Consider the following 24,666-nt stretch of genomic DNA (forward strand, 5'->3'; position numbering starts at 1 on the left):
CTCTGTATGAGAGCTGAATGGGCTTATCTACCCTACCCTAGTTGGTGGCGGGGGGGGACCACCAGCAACTGGTGTGGTCCCCAATCTTGGGTCTCCAGATGTTGTTGGATTCAGTTCCCATTATCTCCAGCCAGCATGGTTAATGTCAGTTGTAGTTGATGGGAGTTGTAGTTTAGTAACATCTAGAGGGCCACAGATTTCCCTGGTCCTGCTTTACTACATTATACTAAGAAATATCATATGGGTCATTATGACATTTATGTCTTTATTTATCCATCACTATGATTTATCCATCACCCATCTCCTTCTCATGCTACACTCATTTTGTTGAACTGCTTTCATTTTGTTAAGTGTGAAAATGTGGAATAGTGTTGGTAGTATATTATGTTCAATGAATTAGACTGTCAATGGAGCTAGGGAACATGATAGAGGATGTGCAGGGGATATGTCAATTCTCCAGTGTAAAGTAATTGTTTTTCACTGTGCAAGAGATGGGAACAGGAGTTTGTAGAAGAGGATAGGGCTTTCTCTCAGCCACTTTTGGGCCCTTGTTGGTGTTTGGGATATTGGGTTGAGGACATTCCCATTAGGCTTCTAACACTGCCTCAGCTCAAGTTGTACATCAGTGATATTCAGCACAGGAGGACAAGCTAAACTCTGTATGAATGGAGACAGGCAGCTTGCAAGCCTACAGAGTTCAGAGGAAAACATGGCAAAGGGAAGATGATGACCGCATGGAGGAGAAAGGTGGATGATTCTGCCGTCTCAGGAGGCTTAAATGGAGGCCAATGATGTTCCTGATCTGCTGATACTGGTGCTATTAAATATAAAGTTTGTATATGTCAAACATCAGCTATGCTTTATTTAACTCAATATGAGACATCACTATCAATGTTTGCCCAGAAAGCTCTGGTCAGATACTGTCCTCACCAGCAGCAGTGGATGGAATGGCAACATTACCATATCAGATAGCTTTATCTGAAGTAATTGGTGCCTACTTTGTGCAACACCGTAATGCATGATCCTGTTGCTGAAGGCCTGGATAAATTAAAATGTGATTGGTATACCTCCCAGACCCACCCTCCAACAGGGCTTCCAGTCTGAGCTAGCTGAACTGGTCCAGACTAAAAGTTCAAACTTATTTACTTGGGTAACTTGGGGTTTAGTGAACATGCCTCCAATTCATGTCTTTGCCTGGCAGACACTTATCCAGCACATAAAAAGAGAGGATCAAGAGTGGATTTAATGTTTTCCAATTGCATGGGGAAACGTGCTGTGCATTTTGAAGAAGGCACAATTGTCATGGTTTCATCAGGCTAACAGTTTAGGACACAATCCAATTTGCATTTACGCCGGGCTAAGGGGAGTTGGATGTGGTGGATCCCAGCTCAGCTGAGCTATGCCGGCTTAAGTTCCTCATCCAAGCTCAGCTGGTCCAGCCTGGCTCAGCTGAGACAGGCATATGTGAAGCCGGAGTAAGTCCCCAAAAACCAGAGCTTGGAAAAGTTACTTTTTTGAACTACAACTCCCATCAGCCCCAGCCAGCGCCATGCTGATGGGAGTTGTAGTTCAAAAAAGTAACTTTTCCAAGCTCTGCCAAAAACGGATGTTATGGGGGCATGTCAAGGAAGGGGCTGAGGTGAGGGGACTTAGGCCACATTCAGCTCATGTTTGGAGAGCTCCTGCAAGCCCCAATCCAGGCAAAAGTTATGCAGGGGAAAAGGTCAGTCTAAGAAAATAATTGCAATAGAAGTTAATGGAGAGGGCTTACTCCCCAATAGGGGTATTTGGGAAAGAAGGCTTTTATTTTCTGGTCCCTGTGCTCAGCTCCCAGCTGAGTTGGCATTCAGCCAACCCAAAGGCTCCTGAATGGCACCTGGATGCAGCAGAACTTCACATCGGCTTCTTTTCTGCTGGCACTACATATGCTGGCTCCCCCTGAGCTGGATTGCTCAGTCCAACCATGAATTCTTATACTTCCCATCAGTCTGGTAGGTTGATTTGCCCCTAGAAACTGACTGAATTACAAAACATTCTGACGGACATACGCAGTGCTACTCTTGTGATCATAGAGTGAATTGTGAAATGGCTCAAAACAATGGTACCCAAATATTATCTGCACCTCAAAGGATGAGGAGGGGCTGAGGTTGCTGAAAAGAGAGGATAGGTGATGTAAGTGGCACTTACCTTATGACAGAGTTGATCAACTGCAGCTATGTCATAGCAATGGCAACGTTTTCCTCCTTCACCACAGCATATGACATAAATGGCTGATAAATTCTACCAAGAGGTTCATCCCTAGTTCTGCTTCCATCCCACCCTCAATAAGCCCAATGAGTATCAGAGAGATGAAAAAAAGAACAGCAATGTGAGTACTTCTTGTACTGGGCTTGGGCTGGAAAAACTGGCCGGCCATATTAACAGAACCCCTCTGCACCTTCTTAAGGGCAACATAGAACTAGACTGCAGGATTGCTTTTCACCAACTTATTTTGGTGGAAACGGTATAGCTATCCCTGTTCATCAAATCTAGGGGATGTCATCCCTTCCTGTTTATACCCAGTATCTCTCACAATCCCTGTGAAATTACTTATATTAATATGATGTCATGCATATATATTGGATCCTGTTTCTTTTATGAGTCATAAATAATGCATTTGGCTTTCATGTTTACTAAATGTTATGTTAAGCTCCATTTCCATTAGTTTAATTGAAAATAGTGGTTTTCAATGACATGGAAATTTCACAAAAATATTTTCATTTCCCCTGTTCTGTTTAAAACATTTTTTTAAAGCAACAACCATGTTTATTTCATCCAAAATTTCTCAAGTGGTACTCCTAACTAGCAACAGTGTAAATGGAAAGGAAGACTGGCTTTGCCAATATTATTTACCCAACTGTTGATACTGTGTGTTGGAATTCTCCTTGTCTGTTGGGGTTTGTGTTGAGTAGGCAGAGAGCAGCAAGTTCAAGGAATTAACAAGTTGATTCTGGATGGAGCTAAGCTTTGAGGCAGGATGCTTAATTGCACTGGCCAGTTCTGGGTATCCATGTTCTAAGCATGTCCACTGCTCTTGTAACAGGTCCCGGATTTTTTTAACATATTGGCCTACAATGGGATCTGCAGGTGAATTCTTTGGTTCTGTGTGGGTTTCTTCCTCATTCAGTTCTTGCTTAAAGTCTTTTTCAAAACTACCTTTATTTCCTCCTGCCTTTGAGTCAACCATCTCAACACCTGAGCAGCTTTCTTCACTAGCAGCAGAGAACTGCATGCCATAGTTGTACAATTCCTTCTGATAGTTGTCGTTATCAATGTGTTCATTAATCTTTAGTTCATTGTAACTTAGTTCCAGAGGGGAACAATAATTTTCCTGACCCATTTCTTTCTGTATCTGCAAAGATGGACTGTCTTTTTCTGTAACACCAACAGGAACGTTTGCCATCTCATGGTGCACATGGAATAGCTTTCTATGCAGATTTTTATTATCAACTCCACAGGTATTGCACCCTACTGATTCCATTGGTACATTAACCCCTTTGTCAGATGCCTCCTTAGCTACCCTTTCATGTACACGTTCTGTATTCACAGCAGCATCATGGTACTGGAGGGCATTTTTTGTCTGCTTGCATGGCGTAATTTCTTTGGTATTCTCCCCACCAAGTTTCTCTTCCAGTTGAGCTTTGGAACTTGCCAGCATTTCAATGCTTCTCTCCTTTGCCTTGATTTCCTTATCCTGTTGCTTCAAAACTACTCTGATCTGCTCAAGTTCCTCTGTTTTGTTATTCAGCTGTTCCTCCAGAATAGCAATATGCTGTTTTAAGGCTATTATCTTGCTAAGTTCTTCAGAGGGCAAAGACTCAAGATTTAGGTTTCTGTCTATTTTTCTAATCCCAGGACTTGTAATTTCATCCTCCTCTAGTACCACTGTAACTGTCTCACATATGTTGAGTTCTATGTCTCCCTGGGCCTGGTTTTCAAGCTTGCATTCCAAGGCTCCAGAAGAGGCTGATCCACTCTGGACGGATGGTGGACAAGCATTTGACTCTGTGGCATCACATTCCTCTTCTCCACTCTCAGTAACTGCAAGCAATTCCTGAGATATTAAATGGTGGTTTTGCCATGGAGCACTGAGTTGTATTCTCTCCTTAGGAAGCTCTGTTTGTTGCTGGACTAGCTCAAGCTGAGCCTCTTCCTGTTGCCCCATAACCTTCTCACTATCCTGGGCTGCCTTACTGATTTGCTCTTTCATATTCCTCAGATTTTCAGAAGATCCTTTGGAGCTATTTGATTCAAATGATTCCTTTACAGGACTAAATAAGCCCTTTCCATCAGAAGACTGAAGAAATGCCAATGACAGAGAAGCTTCTGGCTGAGTTTCTACTTCTGAATCTTGACTTGGTGGAAGTGTAGCAGGCATACTGGATGCCCTCAAAAGCTGAGGTCTCCCTCTACAGTTGCCAGTCTCCTCTTCAAGGTGCACTGGATCTTGTTTGACAGTCTCTATTAAAAGGGCCTTTTTTCTGTAGCTTGGCTTATTTGGATGGGCTGAAAATGGTGAGGAGTCAGTTGCTGTGATCAGAGGGGTGCTTTCCTCTGCCCCTAAAGAGGCCTTCCTCTGTGCGAGGAAGCTCTTACCTGGGGATGATGAGTAGGCTTTGGATCCATTTTCTGGAAGGCTGAAATTGCGAGGCAGCGTGCTGTATTTTGGATGCTTTGTCTTCCTGTGAATAGGAATCCTCTTGATAGTATTTCCTTTTTCAATGTCATCTACATACTTCAGGAAGTCAAGATCTAAGTGAAAGCCATAGGGTGTTTCAAGAGAATATGGGCTTTGCGGTGGATCTTTATCCTCTGCTTTTGATGCCCTATCATCTGCCAACATAAAGCAAAAACAAAAACAGAACTATAATCCACAAGTAGCTATAATGAATAAAGCCTGAGAGGTCTGAAATCATTCATAACTAAACTTTCTAGATGTCCCTGAGTGCAGTCTTTAGCTATTTGATTCTCATGGTGGAAAAAGACAGCTTACAGACAAACTGCTGAGGTCTATCCCAACTAACTTGAAAACCTATTTAGATGATTCTTCACCTTTGAATATCTTAACTCTTAGGGCACAATACATGATGCAGCCATGTGCTTAAGGAGGGATTAGCACAGTCTCGTTAGCGGACTGTAGCTCAATGGTAGAGCACCAGGTACAGCTGGGGAAAGCTCCTGCTGGACACCCTAGAGAGTTGCTGCCACCAGAGTAGACAATTCTGAGCTAGATGGACTAACAGTCTGACAGCTTCCTATGTTGCTCTTTCTTTCCTCCTTTTCTGTCTGGCCCTCAGCATGCAATGGCCATTACACAGAATGGGAGGATGGTGCCTTCCATATACCCTTGCGGTAAGACCCTGGACTTCAGGAAAGCTGATTTTAATAAATTCAGAACAATGGTAAGTAAGGTTCCGTGGCAAGTGAACCTTATTTTTTTCTTAATGAGAAAAGGAATCCAAGATTGGTGGGAATTTCTAAAAAAGGAAATTCTGAAGGCACGACGGCAAACAATTCCAACAAGGAAAAAAGGGGGGAGACAGCAGAAGCCAGTGTGCCTTCACAGAAAGCATAGAGATGATCTCAAAACAAAAAGGGACACATACAGAAAGTGGGAGGCCAAGCCACAAAGGAAGAGTAGATAGGTAACACAGAATTGCAGGGATGGTGTCAGGAAGGCTAAAGCTGAGAATGAGCTGAGGGTAGCGAGAGATGCCAAAGCAACAAAACAGCATCCTTCAGGTACATCCATAGTAAAAGACAGAGAAAAGAAATGGTGGTACAGCTACTCAATGAGGATGGCAAAATGATAACATATGACAAAGGCAGAAGTGCTCAAGTCCTACTCATTAACAGAAGTATAGTTTCCAAATTGCATGAAGTATTGGTTCCCCTCTATTCAGCACTGGTTAGGCCTCATCTTGAGTACTGCACCCAGTTCAGGACACCGCACTTTAAGAAGGATGCAGACAAACTGGAACGGGTTCAGAGGAGGGCAACAAGGATGATCAGGGGACTGGAAACAAAGCCCTATGAGGAGAGACTGAAAGAACTGGGCTTCATGCATTGAGCAGGGGGTTGACCTTATAGGCCCCTTTCAACTTGATGATTCTAGGATTCTATGAAGACCCCAGGGAATAGGTTGCCCCAGCCCCAAGTATCCAGAACTATGTCATAGCAAATGCTCTCCTGTGAGCTTGCACCTCCAAGTACATACTAAGGGCAGGCCAGGAAGGGAGGGAACAGGGCTTCTTTTAACTCTATACAAAACCCTTCTTGCATACATAGCGATGACTGAGTGGGGATGGACTGTGCTGTTTGAAATCACTGTGTTTCATCAGTATAGCCCTATATCATTATGAGGAGGAGTTGTGAAGGCAGGATACAAAAGGAACAAATAAATGCCAGCTAAGAAGGACCAGCTATGCTAAGATGTTCCTACTGACTTCCTCAACCCCCAGTCTCTTGGGCTGCAGCAGCATAAAGCTACTGCAGCATTGCTGAAAATCAGCCTACAACAGTATGCATTTTTTTTAATTGAAATGCTGGCTGTTGCTCCAGACACGACTACAAGGCAGTTTTACTGAATCACTGTGCAGTTAGCCTCTATCCAACAGACAAAAGGGGAAAAGCATGGCTGGCAATTTGTCATCTGAGACATCTCTGTAGAGTCAGCTTAGGTATATAGTCTGTCCCGAAGAGGCATGAACGGATGTATAATCTTGTTTTCAGGGACTGAATCATGTAATTGTACCACTGAAAGCCAAGAATTTGCTAAATCATCATTCTAATTGGTAATTATGTAAATGGCAACTTTTGCAATCTTCCCTACAAATTTGCTTTAAAAGCTGCATGATTCTAATGTATAATGAACAATTAACATTATACTCAGTGTCACTAATATATTCTTCACTGGTTTTCTAACCATGTCAAATGCTTAAAGGATCCAGAAAAGAGAAAACTGAATAGATTAGTTTCTGGGAGATAATCTTGCTCTTCTTTAAATATAAAAATGCCTCAAGAGGCACACAAGATGACTTGCTCGCAGGTTGGTGCTTTTGTGCAAAACCAGACAGAAGGAAATCAGGACATCATGGGTACCTTGGAAAAGCAGGTATCTTCTGGAGTGGGCCTCAAAGTGCAACTCCTCCTGAACAGACTTCATGGCCCACATTACTTTTCATGCTTGGGTATGTTTACCCAAGACCCAAATATAAACAGTAAGATTTGATAGAAGATATGTTCATGTCTGAAGAAACAGTATTCTGATTCAGAGTAAAACGAGAGGTGACATTATTCATGCTTTTTGGCCTTCCTTTATTTTTTAACAAATAGTCAGCAAAGCCACTCCCCCCCTCAGAAAAATCAGGGCTGTGGTATATAAGGGAGGTTTGTACCCTTTGGCTGCACCACCATCCCAATCTAAATCAGGACTGCTCCTCCTTAGTACCAAATGATGTGAACAACATGACATGTAGTTTGGCCTTAAGAGTACGGGTCCATGTAGTCCAGTTCTACCTACTCTGACAGGCAGCTGCTCTCCAAAGTCTCTGGCACAGGTCTTTCACAGCCTGCTATCTCAATCTTCTTAGCTAGAAATGCCTGGGATTGCGGTCGGGCTCTTATGCTTGCAAAACATGTAGTCTGGCACTGCACATGTTCTGTAGTGCTGTAATGGGAGAAGCTGTCCCCCAGCCCCCAAGTACTGAAAGAGCACTCCTGCTTCCCCTATCTTCAAGTAGGAAAGACAGTCAGGTTCTCTCTGCAGCCATGAGGTCCGGAAACATATCCTTTCTGCAACAACTAGCAGTTTCTGCCATTGCACTTACAGATTTTGAATAGAGATGGGGCGAGTATTCAAAGCAGGGGCCTGAACATTTTTAGAAGTCTAATTCACAGAGCATAAGTTCTCTCTATTGTTTTCATTTTTTTAAAAAAATGCTGAATGCTTGAAGTTTTTGCCTTTCAATTAAGATTAAATTCTGTATCCATACCATTTGTATTCTCCATTATGCAGATTTCTGCCCAGCCACCAGATGTCAAGCCATTAGTGAAGCCTCATCTGAAGAAATTTAGTCCACCTTAAAAAAAGAGGAGGTGGGGGATGAAATAGTTAAAACATATAATTATGGTTCTTTCAAGACCTAAGTGACATACTTCTTTCTATTCCTTCTTTAAGAACTCTTCACCAGAGGAATCTATTTTTAAACACAGAGCTATTAGACACTTTTTGTCTGCATGGAATGAAATTATTATCCTTCGAGCCCTTACCCGGTAAGCACTTCAAGGCATGTTTTAAATCAATGTTTTCTCTTCTAACTGTAACAGTTCCTGCTGTAAGGACACATATCTCTGGGAGATCATTTTTCACTGCTAAGCAACAATTCACAGTTCCAAAGGAAATTCAGAATTGGGGGAGTTGGGGGGGGGAGAGATTGAGGAGATAAAGTAATGCTCAGGAGATGTGTATTGAACAGAAGCTGAGGTGATGAGTAGTCTCTCATCTTATTATTTATTGGAAACATTGATTACTCTTGGATACAGTGCTGCATACTACACCATTCCTAGTTTAAAAAGCATGCGGAGAGGAGAAACTAATTATAGACATGACAGGTTACTGTCAGGGCCTTTCCATTAGTTAAGAGTCAGGGTTCTGCCTTGAGCAGCAGATCATAGGCACCTCTTGAGGGCAGCAAATTGTCAGATATTTAATCTTTATGATTCCCACATACAGATGAAAATCCAATCTGAGGTGAATATTAGCTGGTCTGAAAAGGTTTGCATTAAAAAGCAGGGTAGAAATCATCAAAATAAGTAAATATGTAGGTAGTTTACGACCTAGGAGACCAGGATTCAAATCCGCACACAGCCATGAAGCTCACTGGGTGACCTTGGGCCAGTCATTGTCTCTCAGTCTCAGAGGAAGGCAATGGTAAACCATCTCTAAATACCATTTACCATGAAAACCCTATTCAAAGGGTCACCATAAGTCCGAATTGACTTGAAGGCAGTCCATTTCCATTTTCATAGATGAACTTGCCTTAAGTTTTTTTTAAGTTAATGGGTAGATATAGCTACATAGACTCAGTCTGCAGATCATAATAAACCATAGTTCAGCCTTTGTCAACTTGGTGCCTTCCTGATGTTTTGGATTACAGCTGGTGGGATGGAAGGCAATTATAGTCCAAAACATCTGGAGGGCACCAGGTTGGCAAAGGCTGCCATAGTTAAAAGTTTCCCATGAATATGTCTAAGAGCCCTGTACGAACAGGCCAAAGGCCCATTTAGTCCAGCATCCTATTCTCACAGCAGCCAGCCAGATGCCTATGGGAAGCCCACAAGCAGGACCTGAGTGCAAGAGCACTCTCTCTTTTGCTCTTGTCCACCTGTCCTGAGAGGAAACAAACCACACTCTATGGTTTCACATTACATCCAAACCAAGGCTCATGGCTTATTTCACTCTCAAAAGATAAGGTATAAATGAGGTGACCATTCATTCTGACTATTCTGTTAAGGACAAGTTCTGAGATTGCTGGTAACTACCTGAAATTACATGCAGGCATTTCACCTTTTAGCAATAAGCACCCAATTCTGCTCTACTCATAATAACTGCAGAATAAACAAACTCTTACTTCTTACTGCAGGCAAACAAACATATTTGTTTTTTGCTGGCTAGGTAGACAGCACAACTGAAACTGAAAATCAGAGTAAAGGAAAGTCCAAGGAGTGGAATCTAACTCTAGTCCATAATACAAAGTTCTAATATGTAATTCTTCAAGGGTCATATAGGCTGTTTCATCATAATAGGGGGATGAACTTCTTGAGTGAGTAGACTTTTAGGGTCTCTTCCAGGTGAGCCTTTTGTTTGCCCTCACCCTACCTTATTCACAGATTTTTTTTCAGAGGGTCCAATTCTTATCCTCTTCTTAAAATAAGCTGTTATTCTTTATATGGAGACTGTCATGTCACAAATGAAGAAGACAATTTTAAAAAAATCCAGGGGGGGCGAACCACAGTTCTGAGGGGGTGCACCCATTTGCCCCACCCTGGCTACAGGGCTGTGTAGAGTCCAATGCAATTCTGTTATTCAAATATTATTGTGCAGACTGGTAGCCAGCCACAGGGAATCAGCAACTAATGCTACTCCAGTAGCATATGAATCAGACCTTAGACCATTACCACTTAGCTTATTTCTTTCTAAACAGGTAACCACTATGTGCTTAGGTAAAACTTGTAACTGCTCTGGTAATAAAGCACACATACCTAAGTATTCATATAATAATACACTGTGGTTATCTGACCTTTGCCATAATATGCAAACAAGTCAATACTAGTCAATGATTATTCAAAAGATTTAGAATGGCTTCTGTGGTGTTGTCTCCCCTTAGTAGCCGCCTTTTCAGCAGCACTATTGGAATCCATAAATAATATACATCAGTAGAAAAAAAATCTTCTGTGCAAAGTTGCTGAACAATGTCTTAGTAGAACACCAGGAAAACTCTAGTTTAAACTGCAGGCAATCATTGTCTGAGCACAAATGGAGTCTTTAATTTTAATGGATGAATTTGTATCAATGTGAAAATATATTCTACAAAATAAGTACATATACGGAAAATAAAATAATAAAAATCAGAAGTATGTATATCTATTAGATATAAAATCATTTAGTTCCTCATTGCAATGATGATGCAAGAACACTGTTATAAACAAATGTTGTTCGCCATATATATATTTGCATCAACTGCAAGATGAATCCACCTTTTAGGGTTATCCAAAATATTTAACACCATGTTAACCTACAGTGCAATCCTGACCATGTTTACTCAGAAGTAAGTCCCTTAGTATTCATTGGCATTAAGTAAGTGTGCATAGGATTGCATAGGCATAAGTCCCACTGAGCTCATTTCAATGGCTTTATACTTCTGAGCAGACATGTATCAGATCACTAATATCAATGCCTGTAGAATTCACTGTAGGGATCACTTGTTTAAGAAGCATTTAAAAACTGCATTATGAAACCAAGATAATTTCTTCCCAAAGGGATGACAACTTAATGCAATCTCATTAAGGGCTATTGCAACAGATTTCTGATACTGCCTATCAGTTCTAACTGCATTGCAGCAAATTAATTTAGCATATCATTACTAGAGTTTAAACCAGAAGTTAAAAGAAGTGTTTTGTCAGGTTACCTTCATACCCTCCCAGCTGCCAAATCAAAACGAAGAAAATAAACCAAGACAAGTCTTCTCTTTCTAGGAAGCTCTCAGAACACTACTGAAAAGTCAAGAGTTGTACTGACAAAACATGTATTCTCCAGCTGCTTAAAGAGTTGGTCAGCTGACTAATGACCTTGTTTAAAAAGCAAATACAACCTTTATTGAGATAGCACAGAATGATGCAGATATAATTCATGTTCAGACATAGTAAAAACATGGCATTTGCAAGAATTCTCACTGAGAAAAAAGTTATACTTTCTATAGACTCTATCGATTATTTCTGAACCTCAAATAGAAAAAAAAATTGATTAACTCCCAAGAGGAAATGCCTGAAACAAGTTATGAAAGCATGCGTCTTATAAAAAAAGGAATATTTAAAAGACTGTGCAAATAATTAACCATATATCAGAGGCACACCATTTATTTAGGGTAGGCCAAACAAGGGGTAAAACAGATTCTTAAGAGGCCTAATTCGACCTCGTATAACAACCTTTCCCGATAAGAACCTTGTCTATATTGTACATTAATGTGTTGATTCTAAACATGTTTCCTCAGAATTAAGTAGCTGTGGTTTCAGTGAGTTTTATATCCCAATAAGAATGTTTAGGATAGCAGCCTTAATTAAAATTAAAATTAAAGATTTTATTTATTGTTTGATTTACTTGTAGTCTCTAGCTACTGCTAAAAATGCAAGTCTTCTTTCCTGAATTCAAAACAATGATGGATATCTCAATGACCTATCTTGTAGCAGTAGGTCTTATGTAGGTAAAAAGGTTTGTCTTTAACAGCGGCATGACAGACATTCAACAGGAGCCTTCTCAGCATGGAACTGTTTCATCTGCTGGATTTTTGCCTAATATGCCAGAGTTGAAAGGTGCAGCAGCATGGGCAGGAAAAAATGCCAAGTGATGCTATAAGAACTTTCCTTCCTGGAAAAGACTGTTGCTCAGTGGTAGAACAACTGCTTTGTGTGCAGAAGGTCCCAGGTTCAGTCCATGGCATTTCCAGGTAGCAGTGGGAATATCCCCTGCCTGACACCCTGGAGAGCTGCTGCCAGTCAGTGTGGGCAATACTGAGCTAGATGGACCAATGGTCTGACTTGGTATAAGGTTGCTTCTTATGTTTCTAACCATTCAGAAGCCTCCTAATCCCAAATGCACAGGGACTATCGCTGGTTAATCAGTGGTGAGCAAGATGCATTCTGTATGTGGAGATATACATGGAGATACATCGCCTCCAGGGGTGACCAATCCAGTGCCCACAGGTGACATGGCACCCATGAAGGCCTGTTTTGGTGCCCCTGGGATGAACCATAATGACCAGGTTCTCAGCTTTCTTTATTTAAGTAAGATTCTAGCATTTTTACAACCTGAGATATGAGGCAAAACATACAGAGATGTGTATGTGAAGTGTGTGCCCATGAGTGATTGAGGGAGAGGTGCATGTGTGTCTATGCTCTGTATGTGTGTGGTGTGTGCAAAAAGGTGAATATGATATTGCCACTTTGTATATTTTTCCTGGTGCTAGGTAATGCTCCTTGTTATTAGACAGCAACAGCATCAGTGTGTGTGGGGGGGGAGGGAGGGAGGGAAGGAGATCGACATTGTGTGTTTCCACAATCAGGACTAGCAGGACATACTTGACTTCCCATGGCAAGCATAAGGTTGTCCGGGAGTGGTGTGGAGCAGCAATGACTAGACTCTCTCTAATTTTGTGTTATGCCATGCTCCCATGGCAGCCATTTTGTGTTATGCCACACCCCTGTGACAGCTATTTTGTGACTGGTGCCCACAGCACTTTCTCAAAATTCAAAATGTGCCCTCTGGTCCAAAAAAGTTGGCAACCTCTGACGTAGACAACACTGAACTAGATGGGCCAATGGTCTAAGTATAAGCCAACTTCCTATGTTCCTATGGATCAAACCAAAGACCCATCTAGTCCAGCATCCTATTCTCACAGTGGCCAACAAGATAGCTATGAGAAGCCCACAAGCAGGACATTAATACAAGAACACTCTCCTGCCTGCTATCACCACCAACTGGTATTCAGGGATGTACGGCCTCTGAAACTGGAGGTAGTATGTACCCATCATTACTAGTTGCCAATTAGGCCTTGAGAAATTACTCAGTAACACATTGTGTTCTCTATTGCTGGGACTGGGATCCTCCTCCTCTCACAGATATTATAAGAAGCAACTACCCTGTGTGAGCAAGAGAAGCAGCAGCGAGTGAGGCCAACTATCATCACCATTGCCTTCTCCACCTGGTGCTATACACAGCTCCTCTTTTTGATAGAACCAAATACACCTTTCTAAAAAATATGATATGGGAAGGAGTTCTAGAACAGGTGTTAATTGTTAATAATCATCATCATGTTTGTTTCCTTTAAACAGTTTAATTGAGGTGTGTGAATTGGGAGGAGAAAAGGATTAGACCGAAACTTTGCATTATGAGAGAACCTTATTTTGGAATAAGGTAACTAACAGCAACAAGGAATGTTACGGGAATAGATAGAATGTATAATTTTTAGTTTCTCCTCCTTTGCTTCCTCAAGCCTACCCATCCATACATACTAAATCACTAGACTGTGAGCCCTTTGGAGATAGAGATAGATATTGATGAAATTGTTGTAAGGTGCCCTAAACCAATGGGATAGGGCAGAGTATAGAACAGACATAGTGCACACCTCCTCCCTCTCTGAAACCAAATGATGGTAGCAAAAGGGGGATGTTCTTGTCCTCATGCGCTGCTGCTTTTAAACTTTTCAAAGTCACAGACAAATCTGTAAGTTCATATGCATTTTGTATGAAATTCACATGCATTTGGTGTGCATTTCACCAAACACCCATATTTCTGTACTTAATTTTGCCTAATATATGCATTTTAATCAACCTTCCCTAATAAACTTTGTACATTATTTCCACTAACAAGCATTTTTGCGTGTACTTTTCCTTAACAGACACCTTTTCGTCTTTCTTTTCTTTTCCATTGCAAAATTCAGAGAAGTGCAAATTTTGAAGTATAGATGCGTTTCAGTTTGTATTTTGTTTTAAGAATTGCAAGTAGGTTCCCCGCACAAATTTCTCCCATATCCTTACTGGCCACTGCTTCATACAGACAGCACTCTGGACTAGATGGGAACAAGTGAGTTGCCCAAGAATGCAAACTGAGTACATGGCAGAGGTTGGGTCTCAGTCCCAAATAGCAAACCATGTGTTTGAACCAATCTGTGGGAGGCAAATTGGTGATGCTAAAATATAAGTAGCTTGCCCCAGAATCTGAACAGAAGGCAGACGGGAATACACAAAATCATGCCTTTAAACCATAGTTTTCTCCTCTAACAGAAGCCCATTTCACAGGAGGTAAACTTGTGAAGCTAAAATACAATTAACTTATCCCAGAACCCAAGTACAATGGTGGAGGTAGGAGTCTAATGCCCCAAACACAAAAACACTCCTTTGAACCCACAGAACTCTCTCTCTGTCATGATCACCCCTAAACTCCTGCTTTCTCACACATCCAACTATCAGACTCCTGATGATACGTTCCGGCAAAAAGCAAACAAAATCAAGCTTGTCCACCCTAGTAAATAATAAACAGGAAGTTTTGCATTTTAAAGTCACTTAACTCGTAATTTTTGTTTAATAGAATGAACTGAAAACAAAGTGAAGTGGTCTTATGCCGCAAAATTGTGGGTGTTTGTGAGTGTAAATGGATGCTACAGCAAAAGTAGTTGTTTAGGTGCAAATGAATTAGAAGCCCAAGAGTCTATTCAAATCTCAAATCACATACCCCCAAAACTTACTTTTGAAGGCAAATCAGCTATAAATCTGCTCACCTAATTTAAACGCAAAGATCCTCCATGGTGCAGAGTGGTAAGCGGCAGTAACGCAGCCAAGCTCTGCTCATGGCCGGAGTTCGATTCCAACGGAAGGAGGAAGTCGAATCTCCGGTAAAAGGGGTCGAGGTCCACTCAGCCTTCCATCCATCCGTGGTCGGTAAAATGAGTACCCGGCATATGCTGGGGGGTAAAGAAAGGCCAGGGAAGGAACTGGCAATCCCACCCCATATATACGGTCTGCCTAGTAAACGTCACAAGACGTCACCTTAAGAGTCGGAAACAACTTACACTACAAGTGCGGGTACACCTTTACCTTTTTTAATTTAAATGCTATTGATGAATCAGGCTATTCACCAACATAATTTTGGAATAGAATTAAGATACAACAAAAGGATTTCCCCTTCCTAATTTTACAAGAAAAGCCAGCCCAGGGAAGAGAGATGGCAAGAGAATAAGTTTTTGATTTGAAACCACCCTAAACATCCTCACCCCACTGCCTTGCAAACTACAGTAACTACAGTAACTAAGACTGCTACACTATATACACTTTCCTGGGAATAAGCCCTATTGAACTTAGAGGTTTACTTCTGAGTAATGGTGTGTAGGATTGCATTGCACTGCATATTACTAACTGTTTAGCTCCTGACAGGCCTGTAGCAGCAGAGAGAGATTGCTGCGCCCCTAGGACTTTGGGGGAAAATTGTCTTTTTTAAAAGAGTAAAGGGTAACAGGGTAGATATTTTTTTCAGATCACTTTAAGCGATGTTTTTATTTAGTTTATTTAGCAATAAGCACCTAATCCTCTGCTCATTATAATAAATGCAGAGTAAACAAACTCTTTTTACTACAGGCAAACATGCTTCTTTGTTGCTGACTGGGTAGAGAACACAACTGAAACCGAAATTGGAAAGAACAGCAAAGGAAAATCTAAGGGGCAGAGTCTAACACTCTGGCCCATAATACAAAGTTCTAATATTTAACTCTTCAAGGGTTATGCTGCTATACAGGCTGGGTTTTTTCCAGGATCATTTAAGTAACGATAGAGTGATTGTGATAATGAAAAATGTACCCTCAGGAAAAGTCTTGAGTGAGCAGCCTTTTGAGGGCTCTTCTAGAGGAGGCTTTTGTTGTTCACTTCCCCTGCTTTATTAATTGAATTTTTCAGAGGGGCCAATTCTTAAATTTCTCCTGTTCTTAAAACAAGCTGGCATTCTTTAAATAGAGGCTGTCATTGTCTGTCATGTCACAAATTAAAAAGACAATTTAAAAAATCCTAGGAGGTTGGCAAACGATAGCTTGGGAATGGGGGGCGATGCACCCATTTGGGAGCATTGCAAACATTACGAATGTGATACTGTGTATGTTTACTATGGAGAAAGCCCTTCTGAATTCTGCAGGACCTACTTTTGAGTAACCGTACATCTCACTCCTGGCCTGGGTATTCAGCTTCCTTGTCCCAAAAGATTCCCTGTGGGGAGATGGCTCATTAGCTACTTCATTTACATTGAAATGGGATTAAACACAGAGAATCTGCAATTCTTAAAAAAAACACCAGTGTCATTGAAAGCATCAGCCATTTCCGAAGGTGCAATCTGGTCCTGATGTGTGTGCAAATGCGTGGATTGGGGAAAATCCAGACACACGTCTGGCTCTTAGAAAATTCTATGCTATCCCTATTACTGGGCATTTAAAACAATTAATTTTATATTTCAGCTGTAGTTCAGTGTAGCAGCTGTAAGAGCAGGCAAAAGACTTCAGGAGGAGTGGGCAGGGCCCACCTTGGAGTGATCCTGTGACTTTAAGGAGACCCACTTGAAATTCTAATGACCCATCTCTAGCTGATGACAGTGGCGGCTGGTACCTGTAGAGACTAGTAGGGCGGAAGGCAGGGAGACCAACAGTGGATGGAGACAGAGCCAATGACAGGCAAAGCCACTCCCTGACTAGTTATAAGCAAGAAGGCAGGCAGGTGGGGGCTGGCTGAGGGCAGACTGAGGTTGGTGAGGCAGTTCCCTATTTGCTCTAATGGACTAGCCTCCATTGATGGCAGCTACAGCTTACAGTAGTGAGTGGTGGCAGGGAGTGCTTACAGCAAGGAGTGAAACCAGTGCTGCCTTTGAGAAAGAGTGGGCTGTGCTCGGCCCAAAAGCAGTAAATGTGCCTTATTTGAGACCCAAGCAAGACAAAAAGCTTTAATACTGGCAACAGGACTCTTATGTGAGGAAACTAAACAAACAACGTCAAAGCATATCTAAATTGCTTCCAAGCTGAAAAGCACACTCCAGTCAGCTGCAGTTTTTGAGGCTCATTGTTGGAGGGGAGATCTCATTAAAAAAGGAAAATATTTCGTAATAGCTAATAAAACTGTCCAAGGTCTAGATAAGTCTTGGATTGTGATCTGAGAGAATATTGCAACAGGAAGTGTGCCAGAGTTCTGTCAAAAGGCTTTTGAGGTGAAACTGAAGGCCACAACATTCTCATTTAATAGCCAGTCATGTCTGAAAGCCACACCACTCATAAATGTACATCTCTTTTGGAACAGGAAAATGTCCCCGGGTGGTAGGGGAGTGGACTTCTTTTGGTGTGTGCTGCTCCTCTGATTAAAACGGGAGCCCTTGCTGTTGCATTGTAGTACAAAACAAAAGCAACAGGGCAATGGTGATGGATCTCCCATGTCATATGTAGTTTTGGACTGAAATGCTGGAGATATCAAAAGGTTTTTGATTATTTAACCTTCTAGTCCATCTGGCTGTACAAGCTGAGATGCAGAGGAATGTTAATAGCTGAACAGGCTCGGGAAATAAAAGTTAGGTACATGGAAACACAAACTCATCAGTTCCTATTACCTCACTTTAATCTGATTTCTCAGCTGAAAAATGAAAAATGGACTGCCTTCAAGTCGATTCCGACTTATGGCGACCCTATGAATAGGGTTTTCACAGTAAGTGGTATTCAGAGGGGGTTTACCATTGCCTTCTTCTGAGGCTGAGAGGCAGATTACTGGCCCAGGGTCACCCAGTGAGCTTCATGGCTGTGTGGGGATTTGAACCCTGGTCTCCCAGGTTGTAGTCCAACACAACCACTATACCACACTAGCTAGTCCTACCAATAAGTCCTTTATCTTCTTCCCCTATTGTGGATGCACACATAGTCCCAAGTATAAATGTACATTTAAAATTTATCACTGTCTCTTTTGTAGATTAGTTATTTTAAAAAAAAAGGCAGCTGCCAAAACATTTGACATTTAAAACAAAACTTGGCAATCATGAGCTGACCTAAAAGGCCAATTGAGCTTTAGGCTTGGTCAGGCACACCCATCCCATGTAGGGTTCAGATGCTGATTCAATAAATTCCCTTCAAGAGCACTATTCAGACATCTCTGCAGGAGCCAATTAAAAACTCCTCTCTTGTGAACATCAGCTGGTGAGCTGGCAGTGGCAGCCCCTCATGGTCTCCTCTATACTAACAATGCTTTCTGTCATGAGATAGCATTTACGCCCTCCTCCTTTGCTAGCTATCCATGTGTGCTCTAGCATCTTCTATTTAAAGAATCTCCAAAGAGTTCTTCTGGGTAGGTGGTCCAAATGAACACAGAACAGCAAAGCAGAACTGTCAGAAAAAGCAACCTATTAAATGTAAATGTGGACTCTTGGGGAATATTTGCGATACGTGCTTTCAAAATCTGTTTGGATATGCAGATGCTTGCATAATGAGTTTTCAGACTATCAAATGAAGAACAGGGAGAAGAATTATTTAAGCAGGAGAGGACTCAAATTATACAAGATACAAGATACAGATACAAGATACAGAAAATGCACACACTAGGTAAGCGGCGGTAACGCAGCCGAAAGCTCTGCTCACGGCCAGAGTTCGATTCCAACGGAAGGAGGAAGTCGAATCTCTGGTAAAAGGGGTCGAGGTGTACTCAGCCTTCCATCCATCCGTGGTCGGTAAAATGAGTACCCAGCATATGCTGGGGGGTAAAGAAAGGCCAGGGAAGGAACTGGCAATCCCACCCCATATATACGGTCTGCCTAGTAAACGTCACAAGACGTCACCCTAAGAGTCGGAAACGACTCGCACTACAAGTGCGGGGACACCTTTACCTTTAGGACTAAAGCTGGAATTTCATCAGGAGAAGCAAAGTCTTCAGAGCTTGTTCAGGTTGTACAGAAATTTAAAACTGCTGGGCCAAGTCATGTATGTTGACTACAATTAAAAACTCAAGTTCCATGACGTTGTGTACTTCCATTTACACTTAAAATTGACTCTAACATTTGAAGTTTGAATGATTCCATCCCTTATCCTTATGATACAGGAACTCCTCTCAGCTGAGATTAGCCGGGGACCCTCCTTGCTGAACTTCAGGCACATGGCTAAGACTTTCTTTTTCCATCAGCCATTTTAAGGTAGCATTCAGTTTTTTTGGTAAATTTTTATTGTTTTATTTTCAGCATGGCAGCCATTCCCAACTTTTGGGTCCCAAATTGGGATACAAGTCCTCTAATTCCTGACCATCGACCATACTGGCGGGGGCTGATGGGAGTTGTAGTCCAACAGCATCTGGGGACCCAAAGGTTGGGAAAGGTTGCAGTATGTTTTATTTTTATGTACACCACTTAAAAAAGAGCCAGTGTGGTATAGTGGTTAGAGTGTTGAACTATGACCTGGGAGACCAGGGTTCAAATCCCCACACAGCCATGAAGCTCACTGGGTGACCTTGAGCCAGTCACTGCCTCTCAGCCTCAGAGGAAGGCAATGGTAAACTCCTTCTGAATACCGCTTACCATGAAAACCCTATTCATAAGGTCACCATAAATTGGAATTGACTTGAAGACAGTCCATTTCCATTTCACACCACATAGAAATGCTCATTCATTCATTCATTCATTGGCGATCACTCGTGGCCGAGTAAGATTGTCTTCCAAGATAAGGTCTTTAACAGTGGGTCCATAAGTGACTGTGGAGGCCAATTCTAGATCCACACAGCCTCCCACAGTGAGGATATAGGTTTCCAGATGGAAGATGGTCGTGATGAGGATTTGTTTGATGTGCCTTCTGCTTGGAAGACGCCTGTGCGTGAATTTGTTTTATGTGGGGGGAACGGCGCACGACAATCAACACACAATCTTGACAGAAAAAGGCTTTGATCCAATGGTATGGATACCATGACGATTGAAAGTGTTTTATCTGCTGCAGCCTTCATCTGCCTTCACAACTGTTGTAACATACACATTGTTATTCTTTGCCTGTTCTGCCATTGAGGACTTTCTTGGATTGTTCTTTGTCTAGTTCCTCTCCCTTGACCTTACCGCCATGGGTGACCCTGCTGGGAGTACATGACTCTGACGGCATCACTCACAGGGTTCATTGGAACACGCAAGCCCACTCACCACTACAAGGTGACGATCCAGCGAGAGCCAGTGTGGTGTAGTGGTTAAGGTGTCAGACTATGACATGGGAGACCAGGATTCAAATCCCCACACAGCCATGAAGCTCACTGGGTGACCTTGGGCCAGTCATTGCCTCTCAGCCCCAGAGGAAGGCAATGGTAAACTCCCTCTGAATACCGCTTACCATGAAAACCCTATTCATAGGGTTGCCATAAGCCGGAATCAACTTGAAGGCAGTCCATAGAAATGCTAATGATTAAGCAGTATATAACTGTCTTAAATAAAAAAAGATGTCATATTTTGCTCAACTAATTCAAACCATTTATCATATGGCAAAGGGATGGACAATTAGAATATACCACTGCATGACATATTTCATGGCCTGAATAGCAAGTTGGATTTTTTTTTTGGTCCAGAACAATAAAGGAAAGGATTCAACTGAATGTGCAGGCCATCAATAACTACAACTTACTTGATAAACTTCTATAGGGTATTGCATATTGGATTCACAATTATAGAAATTCCACAAAATACCAGACCATTCACTATAATGGGTGCATGCTCCCAGAATTTCAGAGGGGTGGGGTAGGGGAAGCAGCATTCAGATAGGAGCTTCCCATGTCCTGAGAAAATAGCAGGTACCTTTTCCCAGAGACACCCTTATACACAACTTGGGGAGACAGATGTGTAGGATGCATAGTCCATATTGCCGTCAAGTGTTTCTGTTGGCTGAATGGTGGAGGAGCAGCACAGGCTGAAGTTCCCAATGTATGTGGAATGCAAGGATTTGAACTGTGTCATCTTGACATCAGATTTTTGCATTTTATTAATCACTTTTTACGTGGTATCCAAGATGATGCACAAAAACATTAAAAATGAAAGATTCAGAATGTTCAAAAATGTTTTAAAGGGAGTACATTTACAACCATAAAAATAGAGTCTGAAACAAACATTGGCCATGCAAATATGAATCCAAATCTGATCTAGCAAATATCTAACTTTGTGAGATTGCTTTCAAAGAATAAGAGATAGAATTAGCCCAAGGGAAGAGCCTCTCCCTGTTTTGTATGACTGCGCAGGAATCATGCAGAGACGTTTAGCTGAAATGCAAACAATTGCCCCTCTCACTGTTTTGAGTTCTACACCAAAGGTTCTGTAATAGGACAATGCATTCAGTCATTTTATATCTAAATGAATTTGTAACTCTCTTGTAATCTGGATCAGTAAAACAACATAATATTATTTCAGTGTCAGGTCACCTCCAGATTGTCTGTATTTTGCAGAAGGGATTCAAGCACATACTGGAAATTTAGGTTTGCACAATTAAAGTGGATTAAAGCGCTCTGTCACCCTAGCACAACATCCAGTAGCTCATCTAGTCCAGCATTCTGTTCTCACAGTGGTCCATGGGATGCCCGTAAACAGGATCTGAGTGCAAGAGCAATCTCCCCTCCTGTAGTTTTCAGCAACTGGTATCCAGAAGCATAGTGCCTCCAACTATGGAGGAAAAGCATAGCCATCATGGCTAGTACCATTGATAGTCTTGTCCTCTATGAATTTGTCTAATCCTCTTTTAAAGCCATCCAAGTTGGTGGCCATCACTGCCTCATGTGGGAGTGAATTCTAACTGTGTCCTGTGTGAAGCAGTACTTTCTTTTGTCTGTCCTGAATCTTCCAGCATTCAGCTTCATTGGATGTCCTCAAGTTCTAGTGCTATGGCAGAGGGAGAAAAACTTTTCTCTATTCACTTTCTCCATGCCATGCATAATTTTATATACTGTACTTCTATCATGTCACCTCTTATTCGCTTTTTCCCTAAACTAAAAAGTCCCCAATACTGCAACCTTTCCTCACAGGAGAGTCGCTCCATCCCCTTGATCATCTTGGTTGCCCTTTTCTGAACCTTTTCCAACTCTACAATATCCTTTTTGAGGTGAAGTGACCAGAATTGTACACAGTACTCCAAATGGGGCCACACCATAGATTTGTGTAACAGCATATTGATATTGGCAATTTTATTTTCAATACTTTTCCTATGGAAATGGAAACTGGGTCAACATTTTAATTGAACTATCCACTTCAACCCCAATGTCTTGTTCCTGGTCAGTCACCGCCAGTTCAGACCCCATGAGCATATATGTGAAATTAAATTTTTTTGCTCCAATATGCATCACTTTACCCTTGTTTACATTGAATAGCATTTGCCATTTTACCTCCCATTCACTCAATTTGGAGGGATCCTTTTGGAGCTCTTCGCAATCCCTTTTTATTATAACAACCCTGAACAATTTAGTATCATCAGCAAATTTGGCAAACACAGCAATTTCCCATTTCCTTTTCTGGTTTAGCCACTGGGCTAAATCCGTGGATTCTGTAAGTTGGATTGTTGTTGGGTTTTTTGGTAAATTAATTTTTATTAGTTTCATAACTACAAAAATTCATATAACATTACAAAACAAATACAGTGTTCCAAAGACTTTGGATACATCATTAGTTAAAGGTTCTGTCCATCATAATTTTACCAGAATTTCTACTGAAGGATTCTGACAGTTGTACAAATATTTCTCCCCATCACTAGCACATATTTCCCTTTGCTCATACTTATTTTCTCTTTGAGACATTGAATCTGATCCTAGAAGTTGAGAAGTCACTGCAAAGTACATCATAAATCTGCTATGATATCTAAAAAGCTGTTTGTCTGACTTAACAAATAAGTAAATTTTACAGAACACACACCACAAATAATTCCTTTCTTCTGCCATAGAAAGTTAAATACACCACTCCTAATTTCCCAGCTAAACTCTAGACTAACAAGACTTTTTGAGGCATAGAGGGGTTCCTAAATTTGAGATTGACCCAGGAAACATGAACTCCATGCTCTGCCAGACACAGCATGAAATTCTGTTGGAAAGCAACAGGAGGGATAAAATGGTGAAAAGGAAATTTTAGGCTAAATTTAAAAACTTGGGGCTCTATTAACGCATGAAACAAACCACCTTGGGCAAAGATTCTCTTTGATTTGTACCATTAAAAAGAAATTAGACAAAGAGAGAGAGAGAATCTGTGAGGAATTATTCCATACAGCATTCAGGGTGGTGTTAGCAGGCACATTCCCAATGATTAATGCTGTTCTCCTTTGACTTGTAAGCAACAGCTGATCTGGACCCTAGAGCAAAAATGACTTGTGAAACCTCCCTCCTATGGTCTGGTAAAATTAATTTTAGTGATAACTAAAAGAGTGAAAGTTATTGCATAGCCGTAAGAAGGCAAATCGTTTATAACATATACTGTTTTGAGCACTGAACTGTTTGGAAGTTGGTCGTGGAATATCTGCCACAGCCATGCACAGGGTGGGAAGACACAGAACTCTTTTCTCCATTCAGATAGTGAGAAGCACTGGAAAAGGAACCATGGGAGAGATTTTCAGGTAACGGAAACTGCTGTTGCTGTGATCTGCTACTGCCTATGTGCTTACTGCCATACCCCTATGCAACCTGCACATTTGTAAATAAATACAAAGACACCATGAGAATTCTCATTTGAGATTGCTCAACTATTCAATGTGCCAAGCTACCAGTGATATAAATCAAGGCAGTCCTTAAATCCCTAAATATTGCTTTTTTGCCTGGGGACCTTATGGGGCATGGATGTATGAGAATTAATTCGTGCAAAAAACCCACAAAACCTGGCAATTGTGAAATTAACCAAGAATTACTTAATACAAACTCGATTACTTTTAAAATAATAGGTAAACTTCCAATGAGTCTGTAGGCAGTTAAATAACCATTTAACAAGATGGCAATAATGAATATATGCAGCCATCTGAAAATATTTTTTTCTCTGTATAGATGGTGCTTAAATTTCTTCTGAGCAGATTTTTACATATATAATTCCTCACTCAGAGATTTTGAGAGGAAAGTGCCTCATAAATATTGGGGGGGGAGGCCTATCTCTAATTAGGATACAGTTTGCACAATAATTTCTCCCTTTCATTTTGTTGCATCCTTAACGTGTCCCGGCAGAGGGAAAGAGCACATTTTCTAAAGAGTTAATCATTAACCCACTGAAGTCAACGACAAAGCTCCCATTGACTTCTCTGGGATAAGAATTTGGACGTCAGACAAAAGACCTTGGCTCTCCCAAACTGGTTTATGTAAGCCCAGATTGCAGGTCAATAC

General features: G+C 41.4%; 1 protein-coding gene across 6 annotated transcripts in view; it reads right to left on the reverse strand.

The window, feature by feature from the left end:
* KANK4 (KN motif and ankyrin repeat domains 4) overlaps window positions 1–24,666 on the reverse strand; it is a 56,631-nt gene that overhangs the window by 23,811 nt on the left and 8,154 nt on the right. For 3 of the 6 annotated variants that reach the window (XM_061633271.1, XM_061633275.1, XM_061633276.1), the window contains exons 1-3: window positions 8,034–8,122; window positions 7,141–7,304; window positions 2,893–4,872 (exon numbers count right to left, since the gene is read on the reverse strand). In XM_061633271.1, the coding sequence (XP_061489255.1) occupies window positions 2,893–4,872; window positions 7,141–7,213 (2,053 nt within the window). In that variant the 5' untranslated portion in view covers window positions 7,214–7,304; window positions 8,034–8,122. Of the gene's footprint in view, window positions 1–2,892; window positions 4,873–7,140; window positions 7,305–8,033; window positions 8,123–11,228; window positions 11,344–24,666 lie in introns of those variants that run through there. The other 3 variants (XM_061633273.1, XM_061633274.1, XM_061633272.1) reach the window with 2 other exon arrangements.

The sequence above is a fragment of the Rhineura floridana genome, chromosome 6 (genome assembly GCF_030035675.1).
Source record: "Rhineura floridana isolate rRhiFlo1 chromosome 6, rRhiFlo1.hap2, whole genome shotgun sequence".
Lineage (NCBI taxonomy): Eukaryota > Metazoa > Chordata > Lepidosauria > Squamata > Rhineuridae > Rhineura > Rhineura floridana.